Here is a 17,817-nt window from a genome sequence, read left to right as displayed (position 1 = left end):
CTCCAATGCAAAACCAGCACAGCAGTGGAAATGTGATGAACGAGATGTGAAGCTGTCTTACAGTTATCAGCTACTTCAAATGAAAAACAAGTCAATAAATTACTGAGCATTGACATTTGAGGGATAAAATTTGTTTGAGAAGCTGACATTGCTCAAACATTAAACTCTTTATATATCAAGTTAATTGAACTAGGATTGTTCCTCAATTTTTTGCTGAACAGACAGCATTTAAATTTGTTCCATATTATCGAGTTTTGTTCTGCATTGTGGGAGATAAGGAAAGCCTAACAGAATATGGGCCCTTTTCACCATTGTTAAATCCTGTTCACTTCTGTTCACTCTTGCTCAGCAGAAAGCACTCTGGGAAAGGTTCAACCAGCAGCAAGGTAAAAACCAGATTGTAGAACCAGAGAACAAATTGTATAACGTGTGTGTGGTCACCTCGTGCATGGGGCAGTGGTTGGCTGGGGAGATGCATGGACACTGGGTGGTCAAAAAGGTGGTTGAGTAAAAGGTCATGTGAACAGCGACACCTGCACTGTCAGACAGTCAGTCAATGCATGCTTGTTTTGCTGAAGTTTAGAGCATTAAAAGGCCTAGTTTTTTGCAATAAGTGATTTCTCTTTATGTCTGCTAAAAGGGAGTCCATGTGTCTTTATTCCTCATTGCTACGCTGCATATAGTAATTTTCCTTTTCACATTCTTCCCAGGTACATATGCAATCAAATAGGCTTAAAATATAATTTACACCACCCAAAAAAAGGTGCTTTAATGTACATGCAAACTAGAAGCTAGGTCTTTTTTTAGTATTTGCTCTCACCTTGTAGTTTTAGTTTTACAGCAGTGAGTTTCATGGATATGATAGGACCCCGGAAGTTATTACTGAGCTTGGAGTACTTCTGTGGTCTATTGAATTGCTGTGAAATGCACTCTTTATTTTTATTCTACTTCCTATATTTTTTTAAAAATAAGTGAAAGTGGCTTTGAGCATTGAAATAGAAAATACAGTGCTGGAATTAGATGGTTTATAGTGATTTATTTCAGTGCAAAACTTTGATTTGCCCTGTAAAACAGAGTCTTATGTTTGTTTTGGAGTAGTGACAGCCCCCTGCAGGGGATGAAATTTAAATGCGGTATCATTAGCATTCCTGCACGTGTAGACGTACCAAAAGAAACCATAACAATTGTCATATTTATTGGTATCATGAAACACTTCTTTTGTCAAACTTGCACACTTGCTGAATTTCATCTTTTTTTATCTCCTATTTTTCTAGATGAATAAAAAACCCATTAATTCTGATGGGATTTGTCTTTTTCTTGTTTACCCTACTGCTAGTAGTCAGCTCATATAGCCATGAAAATGACCAAAGACTGTTTCAAAATCTAAATGAATAGTTTGGGAGCAACATTAGGTGGTGGGTTTTTTTTGTTGTTGTGGTTTTTTGTTGTTTTTTTTTTTTTTTAACTTTCTTCTTAATGCACTTTTTATTCAGCTTGTAAAATCTTGATGTTATTCCACTCCCTCTACCTCCTCATCACGTATTTTAATGTTTAGTTGGTGCTGCACTAGATTTAATGCTTCCTGAAATTCATTCCAGTCTTAGGTAATTTTGGTCATTCTGCTTGTTATTGAAGGTGGAGGTACAAGTGACAACAAAGAAGGCCTCAAGCATCAGCACTTTATTGTTCTTCAGTGCAACCTTTTATACCCTTCATCTTTCATGCATTACACATGTGTGCACTCTTTGGTGATTGGTCAGTACACCTTGGCACTCCATGGCTCATTACCCTTGATACTGTTCACCTGTCCTACACAGTTATAGCCCACTAGGGATGAGGCTCTGCTGCAGTTCCACTCTCTATTTCCACAAACTGTGTGCCTACATGGTATGATTTTTCTTCCTGCCAAAATGGCAGTTTTTATAAAAGGTTGTGACTAAACTGTGTGGAGGTACCTGCAGGCTGGGGATACCTGTTAGCTGTGAGGTTTTCAGTTACTGTTATATCGATGGCTAACTTCATGGTCTGTAAATTTTGGTATGGACTCTTAAGGTAACTCCAGAGAAGACCTGCTTGGGTGAAGGTTGTCCCTGCTCCTCCCATTATCCTCCTGCCCACGGTGGTGCACATCATCACCCATAGCAAACTGCTGGTACTCCTGGTCTGGTTATGACCATGGAGGCTAGAATGAAATACTGTATTTCAGTTGGAGCGGAGCTACAGTGGTCATCTAGTCCAGCTGCCTGACCAAGTTACAGCCTGTTACTAAGGGCATTGCCCAGTTGCTAGTGAAAGTCTTGTGGCATTGCTAACCTCTCCAGGAAGACTGTTCTAGTGTTTGACTATCTTCTTGGTTAAAAAATGCTTCCTAATGTCCAGTCTGAGCCTGGCACAGGATTGAACCATTCTCATGCATGCCATCACTGGATCCCACAGAGAAGAGCTCAGCACTTCCCTCCTCAGGAAGCTGTGGGGAGCAAGGAGATTACCCCTCAGCCTCCTTCCATCCAGCTAGATAATCCCAGAGTCCTCAGGTTTTTCTTGCAGGATGTCATTCCTTTAAAGCCTTTCCATCACCTTTGTTGCTCTCCTCTGGATACATTCAAGCACATTCATATCTTCTTAAATTGAAACTCATATTGGAGGTTGTGGCAGTGTGGCTTTTAGGTTTTTTTTTTTTTTGGGAAGCAGATATGTTGCTGGTAGTAGGTAAGCTCTTGACACTGCACTTACAGAGGAATGTGTTTTTGTTATGTTCATGTAGCTGATGCAAAGATCTGCCTTCTCTGGCTTGATGGGATACTCCCCTGTGATAATTCCTCACATTTACGATTACATTCAGAGATGTTGATTTTTGTAGCTAAATTTTAAGTTTTAGTCACTCTCACAGGAGCATGGAAATGTGTGCACGATGATGCTAGACAGGTTCTGCCCAGGTGCTGGGCTTCTGCTGCTCTTCTGATTTGCCTCATTGCCTCCTAGTGATTCCAGGGACTCCAGGGAAGGAAATCCCTTTGCTCTTATGTGTGTTCACAGATGCACATGCAGGCCAGCTGTTTATACAGACACTTCTGCACAACTCTTATGAATATCTCTTGTACGCACTTGGTTGCTGGTTCACTCAGGTGTTTGGGGAGGGAGAACTCACTTCCCTGTTGCTCCACAAGGTAGCCTTGTGAACTCAGTGCCTCGTGCTGGCATATTTTTTGGTTTGATTTTAATACTTGATTTCAGGGTATACAGATGCCTGGGGCTGGGTTGGGGGTGTTGTTCTGCAAGTACTTGGAACAGTGACCTGAGGGAAGCATTAAAACTGAGATGTATGGAATGTGTGGAGTAAATACAACCTATTTCTCAGGACCTTGTGAAGGGTGTGGGTGAGGAGGATGGTTGGCTGCCAGAAGATAGTTTTGAGAATATTATATTTTCCTCTGCAGGCTTGAGGGCAAACTTGCTTTTAATTTATTTGTGGAGCAGTTAGTTGATCCTTGAGCTGCTGTGGAGATGTGGGTATTGCACTGCTGTGATGCATTTTGGCATCATTGTTTATGAAGCAGGACAGGAAGACAGTGCACAGATATTTGCAGTTGGATTACATAGCTTATAGTCAGGCCAAATAAACTTCTCTAGTTTTCCAGCTGCTTTTTGATGGAGTCTGTTTCTCAACCAAATTTTGGATGATGGCTTTTTGTAAATTAGAAGTGGATGTTCACAGGGTTTTTGCAGGTTAGGAGGGTGGTTCTTTCTGCGACTGTTTGTGATAAATGTTTGTCTTCCAGGAGGAGCAACTGTACTGAGCAATTTAACTGCATAATCAGTAGAATGTTTTTCTGACCTATTTCTATAGGCTGTTTACAACAGTAATTGCTGCTGCTGTTTCTTTGTGAACAGTATACAATAAAACACTGTTTCTGAGTTGTTCATGTTGATTTTTGACAACTTCTTAGTCTTTTTCATCTCTAAGGAAAAGTGAGGAGATGGAAAATTTTCCTTGGTTTTGAGAGACATCCTAAAATTGTGATGAGACAATAATTTGATATTTCCCCCTTTTCTAATTTAGGTGGCCTTTTTTTTTTAATTTTTTGTTTGTCCTGATTGCATTTTTAAGAAAGTAGATTTTTTTCATTGTGGATCTACATGTGCAGGTTTTTAAATACAAATAGTCTTTAAAGTATTTGTGTTCTGAGAAAATTCTTAACAAAGCTAGGAGGAGAAATACTTTACAGCTTAAATAAGACGTCTAGAGCAGAGTGTAACAGATTACAGTCTGCCAAAGTTGATGTCTAACTGATGGGCAAGAAACCATGGATTTGTGTCCGGTGATATAAGCCTATATTTGCATGGCATTTGCTTGGTTTGAACCATGGACTTCTAGAACTGAGCAACAGTCTTCACTTGTAGGGTACAGCAGACAAGACAGTTCAGTGAAAAAAAAACCCTGGTCTTTCCACTGGGAATAACAAGTCTCTGTATTATGTTTTGCTCACTGAATGTGTAAGACAAGCAAAGAATCTTTTTATTCTATTTTTATCATTTCATTCTATTTTTACCTCTGTTCTTTATAGGAAAAACAGTTATGAATGGCCCCACTTCACAGACAGAATTTATTTTCTTTTGTTAATTGCCATAGAGGAAGTAAACTGCTATGTATGCAAATTGGTGCTGATTTATTTAGTGAGAAACCTCAGATTTCAACCCGAATATGGTATAAAAGTTTAGAGGAAGCTCAGCCATGAGTTGGAAGGGTGATGTGTTATAACTGGATATGCTTAATTGTTCACATTATTTGAACCAGTTTTACTGTTGTTAAACCTTAAAACTGTAGTCACTGACTTCTTGGTTGGAGGTTTGAACTGTGTTAACATTAAAAATAAAATCAGGGAGGGATTATTTTAGTCATCTCCTAAACTAAGGAGGACAGTTGTTCTTGAGCAAGTTGTAGTTATGGAGGTCCTCTCCTTGAAAGTAATTGCAAATTAAGTAATTATTGCAAACTAAGTACACTTTAAATATTTATAAAAGTGTCTTCAGCTTAGTATTTGCAGAATAAAGCAATATAAATCACAGAAGCTGTCTGAGGAGCTTCTGGGGAATGGCTTTTGATGTTCCAGTGGTTAATAACAGCACGTAGAAGGTCTGATGCTTTTTTCCATATCATGTTGTAGTTCTTAATCATAAGTTAATAGCAGAGCTATCTGAAGTGGTGTTACTTTGGTTCCTTGGTGGAAAACCTCTTGAGGGTAAAACCTTGCAGCCTGTGTTTTTTGAATATAACCTGAACTGTGAAAAAAGCCGACACTTGTTGGTTAAATAGGGATTATGAAGCACAATTAGCAAATATACTAATTGTCTTTGTAATTGCAGAAGGCGATGACAGAGTGGAGGTGGGGAGAGGGCTATGCTTTCTGTCTTAAATAGTGTTTGACAGGAAGAGGCCTCTTGATATTATGATGGAATGGTAGTGAGCTAGAAAACTCCACACACTTTTTTGTTAATGTAAGATTTTCCTTATAGTTTTGCAATTGGATAAACTTCTTTCAGTCCTCTGTACTCTGCTATCAAAATCCTTTTTGAGTATCTCAGAAATGGTATAAATGGCATCCAGCATCTCTCCTCAACTGAATGTGTTAAATTGCCAGACCTGAAAGACAGGAAAGCAAAGGCATCTCTACTACCTCTTAACATGGAAAGGAAACAGATTCCCTATATCTTAGTCTCCTAATGCTTACACGATTTCTTTTTGTTTTCTGTATTGTATGTAATTCAAGAATTTTGACATCTAATAAATACATCTAATGACTATTTTTCTCTAAAAACAAACAGAAAAATACTATGAAACACCTACTTTATAAAGACAGGCTCCAGTAACTAAATGATGGTATTCAGGTGGCCTTGCTAAGACTGACATTGTTTTGTCCTAAGTTGACCAATCTGAGGAGAAAACAGTTGAATTATGTCCCTCTTCTTTCCATATCCAAAGCAGTTACATACCCAGTGAACTTCGTTGTACAGAGTTGTCTTCTGATTTCAGTCTTTAGTGTTGGTTAGATTTTCTTTTCTCTAATATCCCCACCTGTGAGAGTATGCAAAATACTGAAAGCCTATCCTTGAAAGGTATTTTGAATTTATTTTCTTTAAAACAATGTTTTAAGCGTGTCATCATTTATCTGCTTGTAAGAAGGAAATGTATGAGAGGATCATGCAGGAAGATGCACTGTCCTAGGGTGACATTATGATGCTTGTATCCCCAGTTGGGTGTTCTGTTCTTGGTATAAGGCACGTTATATTCTGTGCCTTCAAGACTGGCTCTGAGAGCGAAGGCGGGGAGAAGGAGAAGCACGGAGTTTTGTTAGCCTGCTCTCACTTCTCCACTGTGGTGTCTGGGCATGGACGGGGCAGAACACGGTGCTCTGTTGTTTTTTAGTTAGTTTAGCTAGCTGAGACAGAGGAGTTCCCTGGATTCATTTTCATTCCCTTTTCTTGGAACTGTTCAAACCTGCTCCGGTCTGGGACCCAGGGAGCACCGAGAGCTCGCACCTGTGGCCTACTGGGGCCTGCTCTGGGCAGCAGCCTTTCCCAGCTGGAGGGATTGATAACAGAGTGACCACCCACAGGAGAGACTTTCTGAATTTGTCATCTCTTCAGAGCGGTAAATGAGTGTTGTCATCTGGTATTGTTCATTTTTTTGTGCTGGGGAGCGCTTTGCCTGTTAAATAAACAGGTTTGTTCCACTTCTCTCCAAGGAAATTCTTCCTGAACCAGTTGTGGCGAGGGGCCATATGGGTTTGCTTTCTGGGTGGGCCCCTTTCAGAGATTTTCTCCTAAATTTGCCCTAAGCAAGGACATGCACTCAGCTGGAGGTAAAATGAGTCTTGAAACAGGAAGACAGACCTCTGATGTGCTGTAATTCTTTAAGGGAGAACCTGTTGTGAGCATTGAGCTTTACCACAGCCATGGAACCTTTCTTTCAAAACTTGTACCCTTACACTTGTAAAAATCAATAATTTTATTTTGTATATGAAAAGATATCAGGCTGGTGCTTGAATGTCTTGTGACATAGTAGACTTATGTAGAGATCTAAACAGTGTACCATCAATTGAGATAATTTTTTCAGAGTCCTGTACATGCCATTTGTCAAATTTATGTAGTTCACATTACAGAAATCATATTACAGATGTCTTGTGGAAGTGATGAGTAGTGTTCTTACTGGTCTTCGAAAACTAGATATTGTATAACATTTGAAGTTACCTTGAGATGCTGTGCTAATTGGTCTGTTATTTAATGATTTGCCAAGGAGCAGGAAAAAAAGCCATGCTGCTAGCTCACAGTTGTCACCGTGATATTTTCTGAAAAATCCCTTTGCCAGGATTTGCCCTGAAAAAATCCCTTTGCCCTTCTCCTGGGAAGTTGAGAAGCCTCACAGAAAAATGTAAATAATAATTATCTGATTCTCTTCTCCTGTGTTTGCTGCTTTGCAATGTGACAGGTGCATGTTTGATTGGTTCCATGTAAATTGTTTTTACTCAATGACCAATCAAAGCCAGCTATGTTGGACTCGCTGAGGAGTCACGGGTTTTTATTATTCATTCTTTTCTAACCTTCTGATGTATCTCTTTCTCTATAGTTTAATAATAATATATATTTAATAATAATATAATATATCAGCCTTCTGAAATACGGAGTCAGATTCATCTCTTCCCTCATCCTGGGACCCTCACAACCACAACGCAGTCATATGCAAATAAGAAAAAATATGATGTGATTACAATTCCATTAATATGCTTCAAGTTTTTGCTTTTGCAGAATACTAATAAAGTAAGTAGTTAATGTAATTTGTGTCCCATGGGTTATTCTTTGGGAGACGAGTCTTCCTAAGAGCTTTAGAATTAGTCAAGGAGCAATTTGCCACTACAGGCCTTGTAACAAACTGGACTGTAGCTTTATGTTGTTGAGCATTCCTTCTATAGAAGCTGCTTATCAGTGTAGACTGCTGCTCTAGATTATTTAATTGCATTGTAATGCTGATATTTTTTTCTTGTGATGGTATGAATGTAAATGAATTAAACCATTGGTTATGAAGAAAACTTCAGTGATGCATAAAATTCGTCACCAGCTCACATATTTTAGCTAGATATACCCTTGATGTGACCAGGAATTAATTCACATGTTTAAAATGTTATGATAGTATGTGTGGAACAAATCACTTATCACTGTGTAAGTTTTACTAATGTTTTAGTCTCATGCTTTTTTTGGAGTTTTTAATCTTTGTATGTGTTTTACAGAAAGTGCTACATTTCCCCACCTTTCCCGAAAAATACCAATGTTCAGTCCCCTTCGTGATCAAACTACCGTTCGATGTTTCTTAAAATGAGTAATATTTCATGAGATTTTATGTTAATCAGGAACTTGCACCATAGAGAAATCCCTTGAAATTAGCCAAATTTTAGCTTTTATTTTTGGCTTTTATTTTGGTTAAACTTGGCAGTGTTAGGTTTACAGTTGGACTCAGTCTTAAAGTCTCATTCAACCTAAATGAATCTTTGATTCTGTTATCTAAATACTTTTGTTTTGATTTATGATTTTGAGTTACAAAAATCTAAAATCTGCCACAGTGGGACTACTGTGTGCTTTATTAATTTACTAAAGATCTCAATTGAAGGAGGGGACTGGGAATATAGAATTATCATCCATACATCACCTGTGGAAATGACTCACTTCTATTTTTATTTAAATTTTGATAGGGTTATGTGGCATGTATAAAGAAAAATAAAATAATTAACTTGGAGAATATTTTGCAGATTGTTGTAGATGTCTTACATTTGAGTTGCTCTCCAAAGTTTCTGAAGGTATTAGAAGGAGGAAGCATGTGGTAGTTTTCCTGATCAAGGTAAGCCAAGACAAGGTGTCAGTCCATTTATTGGAAAATTCTCTAATTACCCAGTGGAACAACAGAGATAGTTGGCTCTTAAATTGTACAGAATGTACTTGTTGCACAGGAGAAGAGAAATTGAGAAAGGGAAATCTTGGCCAGTTGAAGTGTTGCTTTTTTTTTCTTTTTCTTTTTTTTTTTTTTGACCTGGATTGCAAAGACAAGTTTAACATCTTATGAAAACAGGACAATAAAGGTTCTCTCTTTTCTCTTAAAAAAACCCCAAACAAAACCTTGGTTTAATTTTGTTGTTTTCACTTCAATGCCAATCCAATGGATGTTCATTCTCGCAATGTTTCTTAGCGTAGACTTTGGGGGTTTTTTTAGTAGTGTAGGCATATAAAATTCATTAAATCTTTTTTGTGTTTAAACAAAAAGTCAAACTAATATCCTGGGTTTGCATATCTCCTATGATGCCATAATCCTGTTTCTTCTCCTTTTTGTGACTTTTTAAAATGTTTTTATTTTCATCTTGAGAAGCCTTCTAGCTGAGAGATTAAAAGTTAAAATAGATATTTAAACCAAAACGAATACTCTGCTGCACCTTGAATATGACTGACTGTCCTTTGTAGTGTGAGGGGCAGTGGAGAGCTGTAGACTTGTATCTTGAGGTACCTTACCAAGAGAGGAGGTTTCTCTTTGTGTCATGTTTCTCAGATGTAAAGCAAAAAGCCAGTCCTTTCACCTTATACCTTCAGGGGCTGGCTCTTGATTTGTCTTCAGTGCTGTGGTACCATGGGAGTGATTTAAACCTGTGCTGAGGGCGCCTCTGATGTCTGGCTCTGTGCCCCAGCAGTGCTTGGTTTTGGTGTCACAGACACTTGGCAGTGTCTGTGGTTCAAGAGGAGAAGCGCCTGTCTTGAGCCTGCTATTTTAATTCTTGTTGGGGAGATGGTATTCTGTAATTCTTGGTTGTGAGCTAAAGCTTCAGCAGAGCCATTTTGATACCTCCCCAGCCCCTCTGCATTTTGAGGTTCAATCCAAGAAAAAGGTTTGGTGGAAGCTGCTTTTAACCCACCATCTTCATAAGACATGATAAAATAGAGCAAGTGTGCTCAACAAGGAGAGGAACTACCGGGGGCCTGGAAAAGGATACACTGTGAGGTTTTTTAGGAAACTCTTGTTAAAAACTTGCTACTCTTTCATTTAGTTGTTAGTAAACCCCTCCCCACATTATAACAGCTATAATTGGAAAATTAAACTTCTGTAGCTCTGCTCCAGCTGTGCTTGTTGTTCTGTGTTTAGCCCAAGTTGGTAAGAAGACAATTTTGTGCCACAAAACAGTTTGGTCAAGTGTGGCAGCAGCTCTCTGGTCATAGAGAGCAACACAACTTTCCCAGGCGTTTCTGGGAAAGGCTGTGAGAAGATCAGAGAAAAGAATGAGAAACAATTCTTATCTTTACTTGCTGTACCTGTTATTGTGAACATGTGGAATGTGTTACAGAGATTTGTTTACCAAAGGGTGGTTTCCTAATTAGCCAATGGTGATGGTATTTGGATTGGTGGATCAGTTAGGTCCAGGTGTATCGTAACTGTCTATAAAAGCAATGGGTTTCTTAATAATAATAATATAAAGAGATCAATCAGCCTTCTGTGAATAATGGAGCCACTGCTAATTATTACCAGGCCAGAGGCCCGCTGCAACAGTTAAGCTTTAAAATTGTACTATTGTAATCTGGATTTCTACAAACACTCCATTTATATTTCTCACTTCTTCCTGAATAAAAAATTTGGGTTTTGCTGCGATAGGTGGATGAGTCTGAAGTTTGTCTAAGACTTGCTTGACCTCTTGCTGCTGTGGCTGGACTGAAATGTCAAATGTGTGATAAAAACTTTTCTTCTCCTTCCAGGTGCCTGCTGATGGAAATGCAGGGCTGCTGGCAGAACCTCAGATTGCCATGTTCTGTGGCAAACTCAACATGCATATGAACGTGCAGAATGGAAAGTGGGAATCAGACCCCTCTGGCACCAAGACCTGCATTGGGACAAAAGAAGGAATTCTTCAGTACTGCCAGGAAGTAAGTGCTGTCTCAGGAATAACTGTAGTGGTTGTTCTTTCAGAATTGTAAGTGCAGGCATGTGCTGGAGAGCTCAGTCTGTAGGGAATCTTCCCTCTTTTGCTCCATTGCCTTCTTGTCCTTCCTGAAGATGTTCTCTCCAGCACCTGTTAAAACAGCTTCAGGAATTGATTGCTGAGGGAGTCACTGGGACTGTTGGAAATTCTGCCTCTCTTCTACCCTTGGGGGATAGTTTTTATAGTATATGTGCAATGGACTTCTTTCTTATGAAGTGTTTTGAATAAAGCTGAGGTGGCAATTTATTATTTAAAAGTCCCTTTTGGGCATTTTGGGCTTTTTGGGCTGATTTGGAAAGGTCAGCTGTAGCATGACTTCTGTTGTTCTGCCATGACACTGAAATACACTTTTTGCAGTCCAGAGTTAATGGCCTCTGCTGTACACAGAACTATTCAGTTTCTTAATAGAAAAGCTTCCCCTACAGATGAAGTCACAATCACTGATTTCATATTGGAGAGCAGAAACTTCTTACCCGCTTGCTTATATCCTAAGAATATGTGGATCTAATTTTGTTTTGTCTCAGTGATGTGATAGTACGATAATCTTGTAGTAGTGTGTGACAATTTGAAAAGAAAATATGTTATTTCATGCAGTGGAAAAAACCGGCATGCTTGAAGTTGCCTTAGTTCTTACATTCACTATGCCACCTCTTTTTTTAAGTGAGGGCTAATGCATATTTCCATAGCAGTAACTGCTTTGTTTCCTAAATGTCGAACCAGTTCCTGTGAAACTATTTATTTAGAAAGCAAGGGAATTTATTTTTCAGATCTTTGCTCTCTTGGCATCTTCATCCCTGTCCTTTCACCCATTGATTGTTCTTTCTAGGTTTGTGGTATTTTATTCAGTTTTTATTGCATTTGGTCAAAATATTCACTTTAAGGGTGATATTATAATGCAATTGAAATTGATTTTTCTTCAGTAGCTTTGACTCTTTACAAAGAAAATTGCTTTGTGAAATTCGTATTTTTGTTTATCACTAACGAAAATACCTAACCTACCCTAACCTATCCTACTATTACTTTTTCAAAGATTTCCACTGGTTTTCTGTTGTCTTCTTTGATTTATCTAAAGAAAGTTGATTTATGCTAATGAAACTATTGAGGGTGAGGAAAGGAATTATAAAAGAAAAGAAGAGCATCAGTAAGTAAAAATGCATCAGTGACTAAAAGCAGTAAGTCTGTTTGAAGTTACAGAAATAAATATGTGAATTATGGCAGTAAGACTAGAAAGTTTGGGAGCTTTTAAGGCATGAGTAGGTTGGAGGTTCAACCACAAATGCTGCAGGTAGGGAAGGATTCTGGAGCGAGGTCTCACAGTGTAACCGTCAACTGACTGTTGGGTGATTTTGAAATTTGAGGTGGCGTTTTAAAAAACGCCCTCTCAAAAAGTAAAGGGAATAGGTAAGCAAAAGCAGTCAGAAGGTAATAGATATAGAATGTTAAATGACAAAGAGACTAATAAGAAAAATTTTGACTCCCTAAGGAAAAAAATCGTTTGCCATGTATCAGCCATGAAGAGAGAGAGATGGGCATTTGGTGTGATGGTCAAAGAATCTGAATTGATTATGAAGTACAACTTAGTATTTTAGGAAGGCTAGTGATGTTTTACTATAATGATTGGGTTAAAAATCACATAAACAAACTTACGCATTTTAAACATCTCTTGCTTGCAGAAGTCTGATGTAATTTTCTTTTTTCTGGTAAATCCATCTGATTTGATCTTCTTGCAATCTTGATTTAATTCTCAAAGTTCTGTTTGCTCTTGCCAAGGCATCCTGTTATCAAATCTCTTATCCTAACCCTGTCCAAAGCCCATCATCTGTCTTGTCTATCCCAATAGCCATGCATGGAGACTGAGAGAGCTTAACTGGGTGAGAGCCCAAGCAACTTGGTCTGGCATAGATGTGAGACCTGGATGAAGCTGAGGAGGGTCTAAGTGACCATGATAGATCTCTTTCAACCTGTTTTTTTTTTTGCATATCTGAAATTTTCTCATAATTGAAACAGAGGAAAAACCTTGTGTTACTTGGGTTTTTAAAGGTAAATATTTAAATTACAGTGTATTAAGCCCTATTTTGTGTGCTTGATAGTTTAGTAACTTAGTATTAGATGATTGTCACAATTTTTGAGTGTCTCCAGTTCCAGTTAAAAGTATGGCTTACGGAGTTCTGCCATGTTGTGGGGCAAAGTGCAGGCAGGTCTACTCCCTAAAAATGGCGTGGGCTTTTTCAGATTTTAGTTAATCTCTGTTAATTACATGAAGCAGTATGCTTTCACCAACTTGAAGTGAGCAGTTCTGCTGTGGTGTGTTGAACATGGGAATCTGGCAAAACCCTCCCATCTTTTCTTGCTGTGCTCACCAGTAGGCTTTAGGTTTGTTTTCAGTTTTGGAAACTGCTGATGTCCTGCTGTCCTGTCATGTCCTTCCCACACACCCCCTTGAGGTGTACAGTGCAGCTGCTATAGGCTGCTGATGGAGAAGGGTCAAGGTGGTCTGGGGTGCAACAGTATGTGGCAGCAATGGGGTCACTGCCAGCAGGTGCTTTGGGTGGGGTGCAATCATGTGAGCCCCAGCTTTTTGAATGCTGGTAATAAATTCAGAAATGGATAGCAAATATTAGGAAGTTCAGATCTGCTGACAACAGTTTCAAACAAAAAGCCACATGGAAGCTGATCCAACTCAGCAGCATGGAAAGAAGCTCCCTGTTCTGTACAACTCTTGCCCATGGTCCTCCCTCCTTCCTCACACCCCTTTGACCAGGTCTGTGGCATGTTGGGCTTTGGCTTTGGCTAGGAAATGGCACTGATGCTTTGCTATTATTTAATATTATTTAATATTTTCTATTCAGTATTAAATAATATTTTATAGCAAATATTATTTAATATTTGCTATTAAACTTGCCTATGTCCCCAACAAGAGAAATGGAAGAGTTGGATAACAGCACCGGCTTCTACCAAAGTAGAGGATTGCTAGTTAATGCAACTCAAACTGGCTTCTTAGCTTTGGGGAACTCCTTGTTACTGTGGTTGATATTCCAAATATACCTAGTATTTCCCTTGCTTTCTGCTGTTTAGCTTGGCTGCAAGACAGTACTTGCTATGAGGGAATGGAACAAATTTGCCTTTTCCCATTAGCAGGAAGCAATAAGCAGCAAGGCTGAGATGTGGTACCTCTTGTGTTGGAATAGTACACAAGTAAAAATCACCTTTTTGATTACTTTTGCCAAATATCATCTTTTCTTTCCTTTCTTTTCTCTCCTTTAATGCTGTTTTTTCCCCAAAAGAGGGCTTGCTTCTTCCTGTATGCTTTACTTCTTGCTTTAGGCAGAGGCTGAGTGTAAATGCTCTGCTAATCCAGCGGACAGGTACTCTTCCTGCATCTGCCTTCATGTTCCCTGACTCTGTGGCAGCTTTCTTGGTTCTTCACTCTTGCTGTAGCAGCAGCTCTTTGTACCATCTGCTGAGGAACTGGATTTTTTTACCCATATCCAAACAGAACCTTGAAGTGACAGCAAGCAAGGGAAGGCTTTTCCATCCTGTACTTCTATTGAGAAATCTGTCCATCTGACTTTTGTTGCAGATCCCTTGTGAGCACTGTTCCAGGCATTGTGATAATGACTGCCTTGTAAGGGGAAGTGCACTCCTGTGGTAAAACCTGTAGAGTTAGCCCATGCACCCAGTTCTTCCTCCAGCTTGGGAAAGACCAGAAGGGACATACCAAAAGGAGCCATTTAGGTGGAAACCCAATGTGCAAATGGAGTGATCCTGCTCTGTGGCTCCTTGGCTCTAAAATAATACAAAATTAATGTATAAGGAAACTCTGCTCACTATTAATAAAAAAAAAAAAAAAAGATACTTCACATATTCTCTGGCTCTGATTTCTTTCTTGAAGGTATTTTTCAAAAAATAAAAAACACCATCTCTTTTTTCATCAAAACTCAACAAGTATATGTGTTCCTCTGCCTTCTTGTTAACTCTTCTTTTAAAAGAGCTTCTCTTGACAATGCAAGGCTAGATGCCTGAGTAGTGGGCAGAGCACAGGGCTAGGAGGTGCATAGATTATAGAAGGACTTATATTTCTCCTGCAGAGATGTACTGTGAACCTGAAGATTCTCATTGTTTCCTCTTGTGGTCCACTGCCAGCTTAGGTGGATTTTGAAGTCTTGACGCAGGAAGAGGAGTAGCTCCTCTAGCAGTACAGGAGCATTGCAGAGCAGAACGGGACGAATAGGGAATAAGCAGAGCCACCTACATGTTTTAAAGATTAATGTTGCTTGGTTTTGCTTTACTTTTTTTGAGTGGGAGCTCAGTGCATCTATCAGAGTTCATATTTGGACAACACATCACACAGTTTAAATATGTCAAAGCTCAGACAGTAAATAGCTTTTTTTGAAAGGACATGGAAGCTTTTTTTAAAAGGACATGGAAGATACTTGAATGCTGCCTCCCAGCTTCCTTGACTTCAGTTTAACACTGAACTTACAGGAAGTGGTACTGGAAGCATATCCACATTTTCTTGTGTTCAGTGTAAGCTGGTGACTTCTCTTGTTTGTTTTTTAAATACCACAAAATGAAACTTTCTTGTGTGGAATGAAATGCTGTATAGATAAGTACACTTTATTAGTGGTTTCTTTTAATGTCAGACTAGCTAGCATGCTGCTGTACGGATTGTACCTGTTACTGGGAAGTAAAACTGCATGGGCCTGATCTGCAAACAGCTGTCAAGTGCAAGTGCTGCAGATGCTAGAACAGTGGGGCACTGATGTAAATTTAGATGGTTTACAGCTCTGTGTGCCAGAATCCTTAAGATGTTAAGTGATCTAGATGACACTTCAGATCAAGCCACTGGTCAGTGAGTCCTTCTGTTGACACTGCAGCACCAGCAGTTTCAGAGGAATTCAGAGGAATTTTGGGAAAACCCTGTCATACCACCCAAATACTCGATAACTACCCCTGGTGCAAATTTCTTCCTGATAGCCCCTTATGGGTGGTTAGCTGGTATCCCAAAGCAGGTGGATACCTCTGTTCCTGGATTTGCCTTTTGTTGTTTTATGGGAGCAGTTGGGTTGCCCCCATCTACACATTATTGTCATAGGAAGGTGCTTTTGCAGGTCAGTTAGCTCCTGTCTTCTGAACAGTGCTAAAGAGTTTGTTAAACTGCCAGGGATGACAAGGTTTTTGAAAAAAGAAAAATTGTTTGGCCTCATTTTTTCTGAAAATTTGAGACACAATGATCTTACTGCTTCGATAATGGTTTCTCTCCACCTCATAATTTTCATTGTAATAGAAATTGTTGCTTTTATCTAGGCTGCATAATGTGCCCTTTCTAGTTTCTCAAAGCGAATAGCCACAGTATTGAAGGTGAAAATTAATTTTAAACCTGCACTACTTGAAATTTAGCAGTCTAAAACGCCATAAATTTTGCTCTGAAGAAAATGATCCATTCAATGAAACGGGAAACATACAGATTTTTGGCAGCACAGAATGTCCTTAAAAACAAATGACATTTTCAACAGAAATGGGTGTTGGTATATTCTGACATGCGTACAGTCATGCTTAAAAGTTTGACTGAATGGTATCTTAGCACTCTTTGCATTGATTATTGAGGTCTTAGGTTTTATTTAGCTTTTCATCTGCAGCAAAGGTTGAACTAGCTTACTCCTTCTGCCCATGCTTAAATTTGATTTGCTGGGAAATAGAGGATTACTATTGATGGTATATTTATCCTGCAGTTAAACTTTAGTATACTCACCTACTTGAGAAAGAAGGCTGGGATTTTTAGCCCCGACTGGAGTTTACCATGGAAATATATTTCAAATCAAATGACTAATAAAACTTGGAGCATATGTTGCAAGATGATTTTTGTCTTTCTTTTGCTGATAATAAAAAATCTTCCATCTTGTTTTTCCCTGCACTGAATGTCTCAAAAAGAAATGAAATGAAAAAATAAGGAATTTTTTGAAGTGTGCTTCTGCTTTGAGGCTGAGGGAGGAAAAAGGATGAAAAGGAATAAGGATTGTCTGCATAAATAAATATTTAGGTAAACATGTACTGCAGCATTTAATGAAACTGCAGTGCTGCATTTTCCTGTAGATTAATTTTTAATTTCACACACATGATGGACAAGATTAATCAATGGGTTCCATCAGCATAATGTTTGTGCCAAGAGTACAGTAGTTTATTCTGTCTTCTAAAAGACACAAGTGCAATGGCTGTATGCAGGGAAGCCATCTTACCTTGTTTGCTTCATAGCTGAGCTAGCAGACAACCATTTAGCACATGCTTGAGAAAAAGCTCTTCATTATCGTCAGCAATCTGTGTTCTGTGCTTGTGGTTTGCTCCTTCAGGTTACAGAAAGACCAGCCACACTTGCACTAGATGCTCAGCATGCCCAGCCACAGCAGCAAAGCTCAACTGACCCAACTCCTGGCCCAAGATACTTCTAAGAGGGCTGTGTAGTGTTGGATGTGGTCTGTAGAGACACTGCCTTTCCCATTGGTGGGAACAACACAGCTGACATTTACTGCTGCATTTCACATTCTCTTTTCTGTCTTGCATACAGAGTTCTCAGCATATATGGTCTACAATTTTATTTACACACACATCTCCCAGTCTTCCACTGTGTAACTCTGAGATGGACTGGTAGCAGCTGTTCCTTTAATAAATAATAAGCCTAAGATGTAATAGGCATAAAGTGTGATGGTTACCCTAAGTAAAGAAAAATTTATTATAAATATACAGCTGTTATGTTTCAGCCATTTTGAAGAGGATAGAGAAGCTATTTGCAACAGCATGTAGTAATAGGATAAGAGGG

General features: G+C 38.9%; 1 protein-coding gene across 4 annotated transcripts in view; it reads left to right on the top strand.

Moving 5' to 3' along the window:
* LOC121353422 (amyloid beta precursor protein) overlaps positions 1-17,817 on the top strand; it is a 207,373-nt gene that overhangs the window by 38,611 nt on the left and 150,945 nt on the right. For all 4 annotated transcript variants that reach the window (XM_041467270.1, XM_041467269.1, XM_041467268.1 and 1 more), the window contains exon 2: positions 10,780-10,947. In XM_041467270.1, coding sequence (XP_041323204.1) covers positions 10,780-10,947 — 168 coding nt within the window. The remainder of the gene's footprint in view (positions 1-10,779; positions 10,948-17,817) is intronic.

The sequence above is a fragment of the Pyrgilauda ruficollis genome, unplaced genomic scaffold, assembly GCF_017590135.1.
Source record: "Pyrgilauda ruficollis isolate IOZ18807 unplaced genomic scaffold, ASM1759013v1 scaffold204, whole genome shotgun sequence".
In the NCBI taxonomy this organism is placed as follows: Eukaryota; Metazoa; Chordata; class Aves; order Passeriformes; family Passeridae; genus Pyrgilauda; species Pyrgilauda ruficollis.
Note: the sequence above shows the minus strand (reverse complement) of the source record. Positions and strands in the feature narration are given on the sequence as shown.